Consider the following 18,628-nt stretch of genomic DNA (forward strand, 5'->3'; position numbering starts at 1 on the left):
GGCAGTCCGGAAGTAATGGGATAAATTTTGTGAATTAAAAACCCTTCATACTAAACATTTTAATAGGTTATATATTTTATTCCATTTTATTAGGAGACTCACTTTTTAAATAGTCATTGTATTGATATTACTCAAAGGGGAAATTAAAGATGAAAGCAAAATATTTTAATCCATGGGTCTAAAGATTCATGAAGACAAGATTTAAGATCCTGCTGCTCAGCAAGTATAGGCTGCAAACTCAGTGGATTCTTAAAGGAGAACTAAAGCTTAAAGGAAAACTATACCCCCCAAACAATGTAGGTCTCTATTAAAAGATACTGAGTAAATCAGCTCATGTGTAAAACCCTGCTTCATGTAAATCAACCATTATCATAATAATATACTTTTTTAGTAGTATGTGCCATTGGGTAATCATAAATAGAAAATTGCCATTTTAAAAAATAAGGGCATCGTAAGATTCACTGTGCACACATACAAACCACATGTAAGGTCACATGAGCCAATTAACAGACAGAGTTCTGCCTTTTGCTTCCTCACTTCTTCCTTTTACAGTTAGTGTTGTAGTATTTCTGGTCAGGTGATCTCTGAGGCAGCACAGATAGAGTCACGAAATGGTGGTTCAAGGCAAGAGATGTAAAAGGGCAATATTTATGTAAATATATATTCCAGTTTGGTAAGATTCTTTAATATGTCATTCACTTTGATATAAACTATCTGTTGCTTAAGTATTCATTTTGGGGGTATAGTTTTCCTTTAACTAAAGAAGGGCAGAGACACATCCTCAGATTCGGGGAGATTAGTCGGCCAGCGACACGTTTCCTCTTCTTCGTGGCGACTAATCTCCCCGAGCTGCCTTCCGCCGGCTAGAATGTAAATTGCCAGCGGGATGGCAATCGTGTGCTTTGTTTTCTGAAGACGCCCGAAGTTGCCTCACGAGGAAACTTTGGGCGACTTCTGAAAACGAAGCGATCCTAGTGCCAACCCGCCAACGATTTAGATTCTAGCGAGCGGGAGGCTGTTAGGGGAGATTAGTCTCCCCGAAGAAGAGGAGATTTGTCACCGGGCAACTAATCTTCCCAAATCTGCCTGTGTGTCTCTGCCCTAAATACCCCCGAATCTGAGTGTGTGTCTCTGCCCTTAGTAGGGCAGAAATGTTGTACTGTTTGGGACTTCTGTATCAGACCATGGCAACCACAGCCCTTTAGCAGGGAAGATCTGTGTCTCTGAAGATGACCCAGTGGCTCCCCATCTTCTTTTCTGCTGATTCACTGTACATGCTCTGTGCTGCTTTACAGCCGTGTAGCATCATCTTATATTACAGCCCAACCTCATTGTCAGTTTGATAATTTGCAACAACCCCTAAGCTTAGCTTCTCAACAGCTGCTCAGAACCCACTGAGCATGGTGACCCCCTGTGGCAAGTTTGAAGTCCTGGATCATTTCTGCTATTGAGAAGCTGCAAGATTGGGTTGGTGCAAAAAGTTCAGTATATATATATATATATATATATATATATCATTTTTAATCAAATGTAAGGTTTAGTTCTCCTTTAATGCTGTTGAATTATAATTATAGATATAGTTTAACAGCAGCGGAACATACATTACAATTTTCACTTCTAAATATATAAATGTTTTTTTCCAAACTTTAGCACTCTGCGATATGCACCCAATGAGAGCCCTCTTTCTTATTCCTCGGAATCCAGCACCTAGATTGAAATCAAAGAAATGGTAAGTTAAACCTCTTCCTGGTTTCCTCTCATAAGTGTACATTATGTCAAAGTTTATTTAGTCCAGGACTGTCCGCCAAGAAGCAAGAAGGTCAGGTGCAGCCTATCAAAGGAATTCTGTGCCTCCCTTATCCGTTACAGGTGTCTCAAGTGGGTCATCTGACATGTTTGCAATATATTAGTCTAGTTCTAGTAAATTAGATCATTGTCTCATTAAAAACGAACAGCTATGATCCAGGGAGTTTTATGAAAGTTCCCTTTTCTATGAATTATCAACTGATTTGGTTGCCATTCCAAATGCTTTGTTTCAACCAGCTGGGACTTGACTTGGCATTTTTTCTCTGTGTAGCAAAATGTAACGTCTCAGTGGAAACACTGTCATTCCAGAATGCATAGTTTATCTGGAAGGATTAGGAGCACAGAAAGCAAGGTCTGGTCTTTACACATTGCTAAAATAAATCTGCATGCCTCTGAAGAAAAGCAGGGAGGTTCCAGGAAAAACTGAAAATATGCAGCTCCTGTCTTTGTCCCATTGGCAAACACTAAATGCGTAAGAGATACAAATTGCTTAGGTGGAAAAATCTATTAATTGCTGTGGAGGAAGAAAACTGGAAAATAAACACATACTGAACTGATTTTATTGACTGAAAGCACTTTAGAAACATGGCAGTGTTTATGGCAGATGAACAATTTGTAATATCATTTTGTATTAGAATCCCTGGTACTGAAGAAACTGAGATATTATCTGCGTACTATAGAAACTCAGTCGAAATGATCAAACCCAAAAAGTAGCACAACATACGCCCCACCTCCTCTCCGTAGAACCTAAGTGTGACAGGAGTTATGCCCCACACGTGGACTTAAAACAATATGTTGTTATTTATGCATGTGGAACACTTGTTTATAATATTCAGTATGTAATGCCTCATTAGACATACTCTTACTGCTTGTATAAAAACTGATAGTCTGCTTATGCATGAAGCAGTTGTTTTCCTAAGGCTTGATTGTGCTGACCCATGGTATCCCACATGGGTTCTTGCAAAGCAAAGAGTGCAAAATGCTAGGCGGTCTCACTACTTAGGCAACTGCACTTTGCACCAGATTGAAAGCCCTGCTTGTAGTTCTCTATTGGCTCTAAGGTTATTTTCTTTTAGAATTTGCAAATGCAGTATTGTACAGCTATAAACATTGTAACAACTACAAATGCTTTTCATAGATAAATAGATTTAGAATATAGCTATTTGAAATTTGCAGTAAAAGAAACATTTTTGTTGTATAATCCATAAGCATATGGGAAGCAACAGTAGGAAATTATTTTCAGAGTTCAAAGCACCTCGGATACAATCTTTCTTTCAAATTTTAGGTCAGGAAAAGCAAGGACACTTCTAAACATATGAATAAACAATATGTGAATGTTTCAAGGTTCTCTTATATGTTGTAATTTATGTCTGAGAAATATTTACATAGATATCAGTCAGTGTGATAATGTTTTATAATTTGGAAAATGCATATGTCCCAACAGTGCCACATAAAAAAAATATGGTTTTGCAGATATTAGCCTACAGTATTGTGATTTAGGGTGCATCTACAAGCTGAGCCATCATCATAAACATTGTGAGAAGCCTAAGTAAAAATGTCTAGTCAGATTTTATATGATGGCTAAATGGTAGTTCACCTTAAAATTAACTTTTAGGGGCAAATTTACTTAAGGTCGAATATCGAGGGTTAATTAACCCTCGATATTCGACAGTCGAATTGAAATCCTTTGACTTCGAATATCGAAGTCGAAGGATTTACCGCAATTCGAACGATTAAATCCTTCGATCGAACGATTAAATCCTTCGAAGGATTTTAATCCATCGATCGAACGATTTTTCTTCAACCAAAAAATACTTAGAAAGCCTATGGGGACCTTCCCCATAGGCTAACATTGACTTCGGTAGCTTTTAGGTTGCGAACTAGGGGGCGAAGTTTTTTTTTAAAGAGACAGTACTTCAACTATCAAATGGTCGAATAGTCGAACGATTTTTCGTCAAAAGTCGTAGTTGAAATTCAATGTTTTTTTTCCTCTATTCCTTCACTCAAGCTAAGTAAATGGGCCCCTTAGTATCATATAGACATATATTCTGAGACAATTGCAGCTTGCCCTTCATTTTTTGTAGCTTTTAAAATATTTAACTTTCAGCAGCTCCATTTAACCTAGAAAGCAGCCAGTAGTTAGAATGACAGACTTGAACATTATAGAAGGATGACTGAATAGAAAGAAAAAGTAGCTTCATAGGACAGCAGTTTTTGCTTGCAAGGGTTACCGACCCCCTTCAGCCAGGTCTTTCTCATGTCAAGGATTAAAAGGATATTAGATTGCTTCCAGTTTTTCCTACATTAGTCCATACATTTTCATTTGTCTTCATAAGGTTTGAGCAATAGCATTTTGCTAAAGTTACATTTATATGTATGTTATGCACAAGATTTGTCTCATGATTCACTGCATTATAATAAAGTACCCCCTGTTGTAAAATATAAGGATATTAGACATCAGCTCAGGGTTCCGTGACATTTGGCTTCTTGCTTTTATAAAGTGATGGAACTCCTAGGTGACTTATATTATCCTTATACTTCTATTTTACAGTGGTGGTACAGACGCAACCACCTACACTCACTCACTCACATGATTGATTGTTATAGGGAAATCTGCAACTGTGCCATTTTACATTGGTCCTTGGAGTATCCCAGTGAAGGACCTATGCTGCATATAGTAGATATCACTGGAAATAGAACATGAGGCTACAGAAGAGTTCTTGTGGCAGAAATCCGATATTTTGCAGTTCTCATATGTGTGGAAAGTGAAAGAAAGTCAAAAGTTTATCATTGTATAGAAAGACTAAGTAATCCTTGACGATCCATTTGCAATCAGCATGTTGTAGCTAAATGTTGAAATGATTATCGCAGCAGTCATCATTGTGTTTTATTCATGAGGTTTTTCTTGTTAGACTATACCTACTTGCTTAATAACTTCCCATTTAAAGAGAGTCATTACCAAAAAATACTCCCATGTTTTTCAATTGTTTTTTTTTTTTGATCCTCCAGATTTTCAAATAGGTAAATATAACTTTCCCTAGAGCAGCAGTGATGATATTCAAATATATCCCACCTTTAGTTCTTTATTTACTAAATGTTCACCTACTGTACCTGTGTCTTTTTCCCATTTAATCCCTTACTTAAGTGATCCTCTGCCACAAACTGTTTATGCATGTATGAAAAAAGAGTGATCCTAAGCAAACATACATTAAAATTTTCCAGTGTTAATATTACCTACACCTTCTAAAGTGAAATTTTGTAGGCAACAGAACTGGAGGAGGAATACTGTGTTCTGTTACATTTTCTCCAAAGTACGAAAAAAAGGATAAACAAGGGGTAAATACCACTTTCAACAAAACAATGCTCTTCTCCTTTATAATAGAAACAACGGAGAAAATATGTTCTATACAAATAAAGAATAATATCTTTAAATACTTTCCTTATTCCTCTTTCTATGCCATTTTTATTTTAATTTACCCTGTTTTCATTGCTCTATGTTCTTCCCACCTTTTATTTATTTTGATTAATATATCTTCTTTATGGCGTGTTTTTTAGTCCTTTATAGATAAAAAGACAAGTAGCAAAACAAAAACAAATGAGTGCAGTATTTGCTGCATGTTTGCATTTCCTTTTTTTGAGTGCATGCCATTTATTTAATTTTATCTTAATGTATACAATACACTGGGGTATAGGAACTGTTACCTGCAATGCTAGAGACCTATGCTTTTCCTTTTGAAATTTGTATTGTCATGCTGGGAGAGGGCAAAACAATCTTATTGGGTTTTTTAAATGTTTTTAGCAATCAACATGGATTTATGTTGGCCTAGTTACCATCAAGGAAAAGATACTGTCTTACAAGATAAAAAGCAAAATAATCAAAAATAATTCTTTATCATGACCTTATGGGAAATAGCCAAATATAATAATGCTGTATTTTTGAACTTTATGGTTCAAGGGTTTCGGAGTCATAGAATATATTAGATATAGATTATTCTTGTACTCTGAAGTCTCTCTGTTGATTGACTAGGAAGTGTTCTTACCTCTATTGAGAAAGCAGGGAGCTTTTAAGTCCAAAGCAATTAACATAGACCTGTAAATCATTCCTGGTTTTAAAGGCTGAATGGCAGTTATAGGCAATATTTGGCTACAATTTGTATACGAAACACAGAAATAAACTAAGGTAGGTGATCGGTTATATAAGTATGTGATGTGTTATCCAGAATGCTTGGGACCTGTTTTTTTCAGATTAGGGATTTTTCTTTAATTTGGATCTCCAAACTTTGTCTACTAGAATAAATATAACAATTAAATAAACCCAAAAGGATTGTTTTGCTATCAAATGTATGTATGCAGCTTTGTTACCATTATGTAAAAAGTTTTGTTTTATTACAGAGAAAAGGGAAATAATTAAAGGAGAACAGAATTATTTGCTTAAAATGGACACTAAGGAAGATGGTCTTCCTGTAATTTGGATCTTTCTGAATAGGTTTTCGGATATAGGATCCCCTACCCGTACTATGTTCACAGTTCAGTAGAACATGTAATACAATCATTCTTTTGCTTGCAGATTCTATCTAAATTCTTACCATTTTTCTCACCTAGAAAGCAAAGGTAGTAAAACTTTGCCATGAACACTTCCTGTCAACATGTCCCTGGGCTGGTGCCAGACATTCCATTAGCAATGAACTACCTTCAGCGCTTCCACTTCATGCTACATTATATTGCATAATTTGCTACTAGAAATATAGCCGTTGGAAATGATTCAATATGTCCATGATTCTTAAAAAAATCCTTATCAAATCTGGGCCTAAAGGTGGCCATAGACGTAACAATTACGATCTTTTGTTGGAAAAGATCTTTCCAAGAAAGATCGTTTGTTTCAATACACACGCGTGGCGCTGAATCGTCAGATATACAGGTAGATTTACGGGAAGAAACAATAGAATTCTACCTGTATCTGACGATTCAGCACTAACAATGGCCGATGTTTGGGTTCCTTCAAAGGCACCCGTTCAAAATTTTTCGTCCAGCACGATCGACGAGCCGAACGATATCCGTCTTCTGTCGATATCGGTCAGCTCTTTTTCCACCATACACGCACCGAATAACGGACGAAAAGTCATTTTGTACGATATTATCTGTGCGTCTATGGCCACCTTAATAATGCTTTGTTCTATACAAGTTTCGGTATGCGTTATGATTTGATATTATAGGTATTATTTTAAAATTGTAAGAGATTGAAAGGTGACAAACACTTAAAGTTGTGGATGTCAGACTTTTTCAGTCCCTCTTGAAGGTCTAACCATTGGTCATGCCCCATAGCACATAACAAAGTTACAAAAATAGGAAAATACCAGTTCAGCAATCATTAAGCCCATAGTTCCAAGAATATCCAGGACAAAAATAAGCTTGCACCCTAAAGCTCAACCTAACTGAAGTTCATCCTAGCTTTTCAGGTGAATTTAGGGGGAGCAGAAGCATTTTCCACAAACTGGCAGTCAGACTGAGCCCCCCTACTGTTTGGGAGCCATTGCCATAAAGGGACAATTGCCTCATACCCATGTGACCGTTTCTCCTGATGCAAATTTGTTAAAATTCAGAATTTGCTGGAAGCAAGTGAATAATGAAGCCAGTCTACAAAGGAGGTGCACTTTAAAATAGTTTAAAGAAAAAAGAATAAGAGTTAGCTAATAAAGTATGTGCTCCGTGTAGGGTATAAATAGTTCTAGAACATTTTGTTTCTATAATGCATGTAATTAATTTCCTTTGTTTTTGATGCATTTGAAAGCAAAACAATATATAACCTTTATAAGTTATTACAGTTGACAGTGATGAATAATATTCTCTTTGAAGGGGCCCAAAATATCAGCAAATGTTTGTATAATATATTTTCTTCTTTACATTTTAATTATGAACATGGTTTTCAGCACCCTTGTCTATTATATTACAATTATGCTTTTTATTGAAAGTCAAATAGAGCATAAGTAAGTTACAGTACTGAGGTAATCACATTTTTCTGCAGTTGTTACAGGTTTATTTGAATACAGTGCTTTTGATTTAACACAATGCCACTTCAGACCTTTGTATAGATTGTTCTACTCTGTTAAATTTACTCCCATATCAATATAATAAATGTCTTACTTTAATATGAAAAAGTAATAAATTATATTATACAGTGTTGATAAAGTTATCGACCGTTTTTTGCTTGTGTGGTAAAGTATATGTATGGGTATGTCTGGCCAAGGATCTTTGGCACCCAAGGCCAAAGATCCTATTTTTATAGCCTCTGAGATTCATGGTCCCTGTTTTTCTTAATTTCTTTTTTCCAGGTCTAAAAAATTTCAGTCATTTATTGACAGCTGCCTTGTGAAAAATCACAGCCAAAGACCCACAACAGATCAGTTAATGAAACATCCCTTCATCAGGGATCAGCCTAACGAAAGGCAGGTTCGAATCCAACTTAAGGATCACATTGACAGAACAAAGAAAAAAAGAGGGGAAAAGGGTGAGATTTGTAGTCATGAATGCCCTTATGTAATATGTACATTTTGGGGGTTATTTATCAAAGTCCGAATTTATCTCAATATTCTCTGCTACAAACTCCAATCAAATCCGCTCAGGTTTTTTACGCTTATTTATTAATAATTTATTAATAATAATTTTTCGGGAAAAAATCAGAATTTCGTGATTTCGCGATTTTCCCGAATTTCAAGATTTTTTTCGGAATTTTCACCCGAAAACTTCAGGGTATTGCACAAAACCCAGTGCACATCAAAAAATCATTGGGACTTCTCCTATTGACTTATATGCAACCTCGACAGGTCTGAGATGCTGGATTTTCAGATTCAGACTTTTTCATCCTCAGGGTTTATTTAATTCCAAAAAATTTGTGATTTTATATAAAAAAAAAATTAGCGGTTAGTAAATAACCCCCTACAAGTAGGGGCACATTTACTTAGGGTCGAATATCGAGGGTTAATTAACCCTCGATATTCAACCGTCAAAGTAAAATCCTTCGAATTTGAAGGATTTAGCGATATTCGTTCGATCGAAGGAATAATAGTTCGATCGAACGATTAAATCCTTTGAATCGAACGATTTTAATCCATCGATCAAACGATTTTCCTTTGATCAGAAATTGGCTAGAAAGCCTATGGGGACCTTCCCCATAGGCTGACATTGATGCTCGGTAGGTTTTAGTTGGCGAAGTAGGTGGTCGAAGTTTTTTTTAAAGAGACAGTACTTCGACTATCGAATGGTCGAATAATCGAACAATTTTTAGTTCGAAACGTTAGATTCGAAGTCGAAGTAGACAATTCGATGGTCGGAAGTAGCCAAAAAAATACGAAAATTCAAAGTATTTTTTATTGTTTTCCTTCACTCGAGCTAAGTAAATGTGCCCCGTAGTATGTGTGTTTGAAAAATACTTTCTTATCCCGTTTTTTTTATTATCCGATTTTTTTGTTTTTGGAGAACTGTCTTTATTACACTTTATCTCCTTCAATAAATATCTATGCCCTGTAATATTATCATTTAGACAGATAACAGCTATCGGTCCTGGTAACCTTGGAGGTGGACCATGCATTGCTAGTTTCACTATTCTTTGTCATTAAAAGTTAAAATAAGCATTACAATGTGCAAAACTATAGAGCAAAAAGACATTAATTGGAAGAATTAAAGTGCCACTATAATTAATATCTTTTGCGGATTTTTGCTTAAAATAGGGTTGTATGCCAACATTGTATTATTTTTCATTAAAGCTTACTGGAAAACCTTGGATATTTCCCCTGCTGTGGAGCATTTTATTTACAGCACCATTTTGTAGCCCAGGGGTGCCAAAAGGTAGATTGGGATCTACCACCCTTTAGCTGGTGATCAGTAGATCTCAAGATACTTGACAACAAACAGCTTGACTAAATCACCCTCCTGTTTCATGCTTTTCATTAATTTTTTATGTTAAGGTTACAGAAGAAATAGATGTTGTTCACCTTTGAGATAACTTTTAGTATGAAGTAGAGAGTGAATTCTGAGACAATTTGCAATTGGTTTTCATTTTTCATTAGTGAAGGTTTTTGAGGTATTTAGCTTTTTATTCAGCAGCATATTAAGCATTCTGGTAACTAGGGTCCAAATTACCCTAGCAACCATGCATTGATTTGAATTAGAGACTGGAATATGAATAGGAGAGGGCCTGAATAGAAGGATCAGTGATAAAAAGTAACAATAACAATGCATTTGTAGCCTTACAGAGCATTTGTTTTTTAGAAGGGAGTCAGCGACGCCCATGTAAAGAGTCAGAAGAAAAAGGCAAATAACTATAAAAACTACAAAAAAAAATAATGAAAACGAATTGAAAAGTTGCTTAGAATTGTCCGTTCTATAACATAATAAAAGTTACCTTAAAGGTGAACCACCCCTTTGAATATAACAATGTACAATATTTTAATCATTATTTAAAGGACCAGTAACATCAACATTTTTTTAAAAAAAATTCGTTAGTATACAGCAAAAAAAAAAATCCACCGACACAAATTAAAGTTTAAAATCGCAAATCCTTTATTAAGAAATAACTTACTGTCCTCTTTAGAAAAGGCGACCATCCGTACTGCAGCGATCGATTTCTCCTCCCTGGCTCTATCCCATATTTTGACAGTATGTGAAGGAGCCGTGGTCCTTGGTAAGAAGCAGGCAGCGCTGGGCCAGTGGAAGTGTGACTCCGGCGATCGGTCTAGTGGGTCTAAGTCAGAGAAGAATAGTCTTGCGAGTCTGCGAGGAACGAGGCCGCTCAATTGAAATCTCTCGCCCTTACCACGGCGGAAGCTGTGGTAGTGGAGGCGGCCATGATCGCCCGCTCTGGGTCCTCTAGGTGTGTGGCTGTATGGGAGCGATCTCTCAGGCTGCTGGTCTCCCAGCCACGCACACTCCCCCTCACATTGAACTCGCCCTTGCAGCCTTCCCGCAGCTCCCCTGGCTGTTCCTGTCACATCACACAGCCCATAGGAAGGGAGTCACTCTACAATGCCAGTGGCTGCCCAGCCACACACCTACAGGACCCAGAGTAGCTGATCATGGCTAAATGGCTGAATAAGTACTTCAACATGGGTAACAAAAGCAAGAGCCCCCTGCAACCCTCCAGACCAGATTACAAGAAGAATGGGGGCCGAGCGCTCCTTCCACCTGCAGTACCGCAGGTAGCCGCAGCTATCTTTCTTGATAAGCCGGTGCTTGGGGGACACCATCTACTTGTGCTCCGACCCCTCTGTCAGTTGTTGCCTGGCTCCGGCCGGTCTCCACTGTTGCTGTGGTACAGGTGCGGAGAGGAAGATAGACAGCTGCGGTACTAATGACACAAGAGAGGGGCCCCGGGTATAACTAACAAGGATCGCAGACACCTGTAGCGCAAAGTAATTAGGGCCACTGCCGCTGCTCCCTCTTGGGACCCCGCTTACTGGGAACACAGAGTATTATTAGCAAAGGGGGAGGCGGCCAACATTGATCCGCTGCTCCCTCCGCCACCTCCACTACCACGGCTTCCTCCTGAAATCGCTGACAAGAGAGAGAGATTTCAATTGAGCGGCCTCGTTCCTCGCAGACTCGCAAGAGTCTTCTTCCCAGACTTAGACCCACTAGACCGATCGCCGGAGTCACACTTCCACTGGCCCAGCGCTGCCTGCTTCTTATCAGGGACCACGGCTCCTTCACATACTGTCAGAATATGGGATAGAGCCAGGGAAGAGAAATCGATTGCTGCAGTACGGATGGTCGCCTTTTCGCCGTTTCTGAAAAGGACAGGAAGTGGAGTTTCAGTAAGTTATTTCTTAATAAAGGATTTGCAATTTTAAACTTTAATTTGTGTTGGTGTTTATTTTTTTTTTGCTGTATACTAACAAATGTTTTTTTTTAAAAAAAATTTATGTTACTGGTCCTTTAATATTTTCATGGAACATAATGTTTTGCTTTTATGGATGCAGATCATAATGGGGCACATTAGTAAAGTGTGGGCACTCCTGATGCAGCCCATACCCCCAAAGATCTCATGCCATGCACCTTTTTTAACTGTAATAAGATTACTAACGCAATGAGCAGCAATAAGATTAATATGGAGCATGCTGCCGGTTCCAGCATAGCCATTTAAGCCTAAAGACTTAGGGGGTTATTTATTAAACTCCGAATGCAAAAATTATTGATGATTTTTTATTTAATAAAATCGGACTTTTAAAAAAATCATGAATTTATTAAACCACGAGGATGGAAAAGTCTGAATCTGAAAATCCGGCATCTCAGACCTGTCTAGGTTGCATATAAGTCAATGGGAGAAGTCCCAATGATTTTTTGATGTGCACTGGGTACCCCGAAGTTTTTGTAGTTTTGGGTGAAAAAAATAGTGAAAATCGGATGAAAATTTGGAAAAAATCCAGTTGGGTTAGACTGGGCATAACTGTCAGCTTTATTGACAAGCAGTTTACTTTAGTAAACAGGCAAAAACATCTTTAAAAGACAAGCAGATTTTACAATTCAAACTCTTAAATGATTCGTAGCATAAATAATGGGCCTAATGAAGTATGCTTGAAAAAAGTACACAGTAATGTGCCATGTTTGGTGTAATAAATACTAATATAATAATCACTGATTATGGATTAAATATTTATCTGTACCAGGAAGTTTAAATAAAAGCAGATTAATAATCTTACGTCCCGTCCCCCCTCCTGATGCGTATTTGTTACATAATGAAATGTTTGCCTTACAGATGAAACCGAGTATGAGTATAGTGGAAGTGAAGAAGAAGAGGAAGACAATGATTCTGGAGAGCCAAGGTAATAAAACATAGAGGCACAAAATGTTTTATATCTGTATTCATTTGTTGGATGTGCATGAATTTTATATATATTTCTTGTCTTTAAGCTCGATTTTAAATCTACCTGGGGAATCCACTCTAAGAAGAGATTTCTTGAGGCTGCAGTTGGCAAATAAGGAGCGTTCAGAAGCATTGAGACGCCAGCAGCTGGAACAGCAGCAACGGGAAAATGAAGAACACAAAAGGCAGCTACTGGCAGAGAGGCAAAAACGCATTGAGGAGCAGAAGGAACAAAGGAGGAGGCTGGAAGAGGTAAATTTTAAATTCTATTGAGGAAAAGTGAAGCCAACTGAACAGAACCCGATAATATCTAGTAATGGAGCCAGAATCCTGTAGCAAGGAAGGAATTGGTACAACTCACATTGTTACCTTATTCAATGCTATTTTTAAGCAGGGAAAAGCTGCAAATAAATCATCTAAATGGAATGCCACTGTGCAGGTTGTAGAAATCAGGGTGGGCCTGCCTATACAAAGCTGCCTGTTTCAATGACAAAATCATACTGTATTTTCTTTTCTTCTATACAGCTAATAAAATGAAATCAGGTACACAGTATCCAATATTTACTTTTGGATTCTGACTACATTTCGGTGTAATCCCAACCAAATTGGAATTTTTATTGGCATGTCAATGTACAACTGAAAGCAACAGCTTAGTTACCAGGTGATGCATTTCTCCAGCTCTGTTCAAACCTAAATACGCACATTAGGACTTGGATTTGGTTTGGGGTTGTGCAGTATCTTCTTTTTGAGAATTCTGCCCTCAATCCCTTTGAAATGGTAAGGATTTAGGGCTAGTACACACGAGGAGGCAACTTTGGGCGACTATTGAAAATGCATTGCCGCGTTTGCATTAGCGCAGGCGACTTTTCTTTGTAGCCTATGGGGAAAAAACGCTGAGGCAGTTCGAGGAGATAGTCGCTCAAAAGACGAGGCGATTAGTTGCCAGCAGACAAAATCTCCCCGAATCTCCTCGTGTGGCCTTACCCTTAGTATCTGAAGTCAGAGGATGTGATTTGCGGCACTTTGGTGCTATATAAAAACAGCAGTTCAAAGCGTTCCATTACCCTAAAGATAAGCTTCCAACAAAAAGACTGTGTAACCATATAGTTATACTGCAGTTAAGCAGTGTGCACAACCAACTGCTGTGGTCATGGTCTCTGAAAAATAATAGATTGTACACGAGAGGTCCTTCTTGCACAGTAGTAAGTTACATAGTGTGATTTAAAGAATAATTGATGATCAATGGATGGACAGTTGCAACAGGGTGCATTAATATGAACACTATTGACACAGTTTAATTGTACTATTAAATTAGACAACACTTCTGACACGTTCCATGCATAGAAATACACAAAACGATACCAATAAATAAGATATTCCTTAAGAAAAATATTGGAAATAAAAATTGGATCTAAACAGTTTATATGAAAAAACTAGTTTTCCCAACAACATTCACAGTGTAACCCTCTGCTGCCCTAATATACTCAGTGGTGTGCAGAAGATAGCATCCTATATACAACTTAAGATTTCATTCTACTTCTTTGGACAAATATTCTGCTAAAATATATATTTTATATTCATTTTTTCATAGTATCAAATAGCAGATTCTCTTTCAGAAAGGCAGTTGAAAAGTCAATGGTGTCTAATTGTATGTGTTGTACAAAACAAAACCTCACACACTGCCTGTTCTTTCATGCTTTTGGGATTCCCAGGGCATTAGCCCTGTTTGCAGCAATTCTACTGTATGTGCCTACTCTCTATTCTCGTGCTGGCAAGTGCCCTTGAGTTAGACGAGCGGAAGCAGTGGGGGCTGAAAACTGCTGTTCAGCACTTGTGTCACAAGATGTCCTTTCAGATCGGAATTCAGCAGAAGCAGCACTGCTGCCCAGAAACAGGAAGATGCATTAACCAGTGCAGAGTTAAACAGCTTGATGGTTTATTGACTGCATAAGCAGAGAAGTCCAAAGTACAACACATATATATATCACAGGTTATTATCATTTTGCTGCTGCTTCAGACTGGTTTCAATGTTTAGAGTTCTTTTTCCCAGATCACTGACTGCAGGTGCATGTAATAACCAAGAGACTGGTTGCAGGGGTGCTTTGGAACTGTGCTAAAAAATATGGTGGGCAATATGCCCAAAATTGTCCGTATGTGCCTGAGTGTACGCGCTATGCACAGATAAATATAAACATATTTTTTATTCTTGGGTTTTACATGCATTCTATAAATTATAATGCTTATTACATTACTCCTTAGGCTACATTGCTTGCAGTGATCTATTACTTTATATATTGTGATCTGTTTGCATTAAACTCTCGCTTATTAAGAATGAGGGGGACACACTATAGACTGTTATATTGTTGAGAAGGGATATTATTAGAATCTTGGGATTTCATCACACCACCTTACATGTTAAAGCACACAAAGTGAATGATTGTCTCTTCAAAGCTAAAAACGGATAGGAAGTTGGACAAATGTGTTCTGCATTAAGAGCAGCTATTTATTGCTGGGCACATAGTTGCTTGAAATATGTGAAGTGCCAGGAGCTCATGCTATGAGAATGATTTGCTGAAGTCCAGAAATAAATTGCACAATCTTATTTAATAATTGATGGTGTGTTTTGGTAGTATCTTGGGTTGATGCTTTTTAAATTAAACTATTATGTTTGCTATTCGTTCATACATTTATTGATGAGCTAAAGCATGGTTACTGGAGGAAAAATACAATTAGTGAGGGCAGAGTTGGACTGGGATTTTCTGGGGCCAACACCAGGGTAAATTGGGCCAAAAGTGACTGTCCCACCAGGGTTTTTCCTGGTATTCCACGGGCCCGTCCAGCACTGAGGGAGCCAGCCACACTCACTTGTGGGCCCCCTCCTTACACCATTACCTGCACCGTGGGCTTTTCAGATAACGGGTCCTTCCGTAATTTGTATCTTCATTCCTTAAGGGGCAAATTTACTTATGGTCGAATATCGAGGGTTAATTAACCCTCGATATTCGACTGCCGATTGGAAATCCTTCGACTTCGAATATCGAAGTTGAAGGATTTAGCGCAATTCCTTCGATCGAAGGAAAAATCTATTTTAATCCATCGATCGAACAATTTTTCTTCGACCAAAAAATACTTAGAAAGCCTATGGGGACCTTCAGTAACTCAGACTTCAGTAAGTTTCAGGTGGCGAACAAGGGGGTCGAAGTTTTTTTTTTTTTAAAGAGACAGTACTTCGACTATCGAATGGTTGAATAGTCGAATGATTCGAAGTTGTAGTCGAAGGTCAAAGTAGCCAAAAAAAACATTCGAAATTCAACGTTTTTTTTATTTTTTCCATCACTCGAACTAAGTAAATGGGCCCCCAAGTCTACTAGATTAGAAAATCATGTACACATTATATAAACCCAATAGACTGGTTTTGCTTCCAATTAGGATTTATTATATCTTAGTTTGGATGAAATACAAGGTACTGTTTTATTATTACAGAGAAAAAGGAAATCATTTTAAAAGTTTATTTGATTATAATGGGAGACAGCCTTTCCATAATTCTGAGCTTTCTGGATAACGGGTTTCCATATAACAGCTCTCATACCTGTATGTACTGTGTATATATATATATATATATATATATATATATATCATACACACACATACATGCAGCACAATTTTTGAGAATGGTGTGCATGAGGAAATGTAGAGGGCAATAATTTTGATTCCTGCAGGAGTGCTTATACTGTTAGTACAGATTTGGGGAAATGTCACATGGGGTGTATCCTCTGCTGCAAAGGAAAAGTGCAAAACTGGCACAGCCAACCCCTCATTCAGGGGAAATGTAGGCATTAGACTGCCCTGTAGCCTACTGACACTGCCCACATTCTATATTTAATATGACACCCAGCATGCCATATATATTTTAAACTTGCCCTACCTGTGAATACTAAACCTGTTTGCAATTCCCTACCTGAAAGTAAACATAAAAAGTTTCTGCCAATAATACATAATTCTATAGAGACAAATTCTCTAATGAAGAACAATTGTTATAAGAACAATTAGTAAATTAATTTAGGAAATCATCATGCAGGGTCCAAAAAAAAAAAAAGGTTTTTAACCATTTTGTACCGTTCTTCTGTACTGCGCTGCTCTCCAGTGGCCAATATATGGCAAAGCAAGCTGTTTTCCAAAAGCTCTCTGACAAAAATTCCTGTGGTGTCTGTATGTCACCTCCCATGGAATGTTTTATTATTTTACAGCTTGTTGCCTCTAACCTGCTGATGTTCCATCTGTGCTTCTCTGCTTTGTACACTCAATCACTGAAATGTAACACATTATAGATACTCCAAACAGACACCCAAACAGACTGGTGTGAAATGAAGGCTTATTTATAAATATGCAAAAACACAAAGATAACCAGCACATATTTAAAGGTGAACATTGTTCTGAAAAAAACTGCAGTACGTGTTAAATAATTTTGTTACCTAAATAGCCTTTTGGGGTGTTTTTTTTTTTTATTAAGCCTTAACTATCACACTAATAAAGATTTTAATATCTCCAAACTATAAGGGGGGAAAGTAACAGAATCTATTTGTAAATGTATAAATGAGTAAACGCCACCTACTATTTTATATGGTGGTGCTCGAAAATCATATTTACTTGACAAGGAGCGGAGTTCAGTGGCATTTGTTTAGATAATAAATTCCTTTCCTGATAGTCACTTACTCTGTAGTAATAGGATTGATCACTTCAGTCTGCAGTGGTTTATGTTGTAAGTCCTTCACCTAGAGATGGGCAGTCCAAGTTGCAGCATGTGGTTTAGCTATTGCCCTTCTGTTATATTTATGGCCTTTGTCATCATCACGGGGTTCAAAGACTTCTTTGTGGGACATGCTTCATATATTATAATATGACCTCTAACATGTCAGATATTGAATAATGGACCCATTCATTAGAAAAATGTGGACAGCATTCAGAGAATCCCCATCTCTTTTCTGACTCATCCCATTTTATGAAGGGTGCTTGACTCTCATATCTGGATGCAGTACAATTCACATTATTATCATCACCCACTGTTGACTAAACATGTGCAATATTAACCAATACTGTACATACATCTACAGAAATTAAGGTAGCACTGTCCCTGCACTAGAAAGGGGGACTTTAAAAATGTTCAACTTTTTTTTTTTCTCGCACACCTCATTTAATTAATAGAACATTTGCAGGAACAGACCAAACATATTTTAAGATGCACAGAGGCATTCTTCCATTGATGCAAGAAGAGAAATACATCAGCTTAACCTCCATGTAAATGTAATCAGAAGAGTAAAGTTCAATAAAAGAATTAACTACCACATGCATTTCCAATTAATTATAACAAAAGCAAAATTAATACTCTTTATAATGTGTATATATTGTATGTCTTGTCTTTGTCTATATGTAAACCTTCCAATAATGTCTCATGAATCTGTGAGATACCGTATATACTCGCGTATAAGCCGAGATTTTCAGCACCCAAAATGTGCTTGAAAATCCTACCTCGGCTTATACGCGGGTCAGCTGCCTTGTAGCGATGAATCCCCCTCCCAGCCGCGAAGAGCAACAGCGCAAGTGTCATCTGGTGTGACTGCGCATTTGGAGCAGGCGTGACTACAAAGGCCAACGATGCGCTATGGAGAAGGCATAGGACAACGCATGCGTCAAAGGTAATTACGGTAGGCGCATGATGTCCTAAAATGCGTTCCATATAATAAGGCAAACCCCTGCCCCACGTGACAGCTTTGTTGAACTGCGCGAGTGCGCGTCTTCTCTAGTCCCAGCGCCTTAAGCAGCGACCAGTGAGACCTTCACCTCAGGGTAAGTGCCGTCTCTTGTATCAGGACTGCTGCTCTGCTACTGCCCAACTCTCTGCTTGTCACACACGGAGAGACAAAGGGACGCGCACGCACACCGCGTGGAACAAAGGGGCAGCAACGAGGA

General features: G+C 37.8%; 1 protein-coding gene across 19 annotated transcripts in view; it reads left to right on the forward strand.

The window, feature by feature from the left end:
* The window catches only part of tnik.S (TRAF2 and NCK interacting kinase S homeolog), a 185,649-nt gene that overhangs the window by 123,708 nt on the left and 43,313 nt on the right, over nucleotides 1-18,628 (forward strand). For all 19 annotated transcript variants that reach the window (XM_041564880.1, XM_041564884.1, XM_041564875.1 and 16 more), the window contains exons 9-12: nucleotides 1,651-1,729; nucleotides 8,136-8,311; nucleotides 12,554-12,620; nucleotides 12,709-12,913. In XM_041564880.1, coding sequence (XP_041420814.1) covers nucleotides 1,651-1,729; nucleotides 8,136-8,311; nucleotides 12,554-12,620; nucleotides 12,709-12,913 — 527 coding nt within the window. The remainder of the gene's footprint in view (nucleotides 1-1,650; nucleotides 1,730-8,135; nucleotides 8,312-12,553; nucleotides 12,621-12,708; nucleotides 12,914-18,628) is intronic.

The sequence above is a fragment of the Xenopus laevis genome, chromosome 5S, assembly GCF_017654675.1.
Source record: "Xenopus laevis strain J_2021 chromosome 5S, Xenopus_laevis_v10.1, whole genome shotgun sequence".
NCBI lineage: Eukaryota > Metazoa > Chordata > Amphibia > Anura > Pipidae > Xenopus > Xenopus laevis.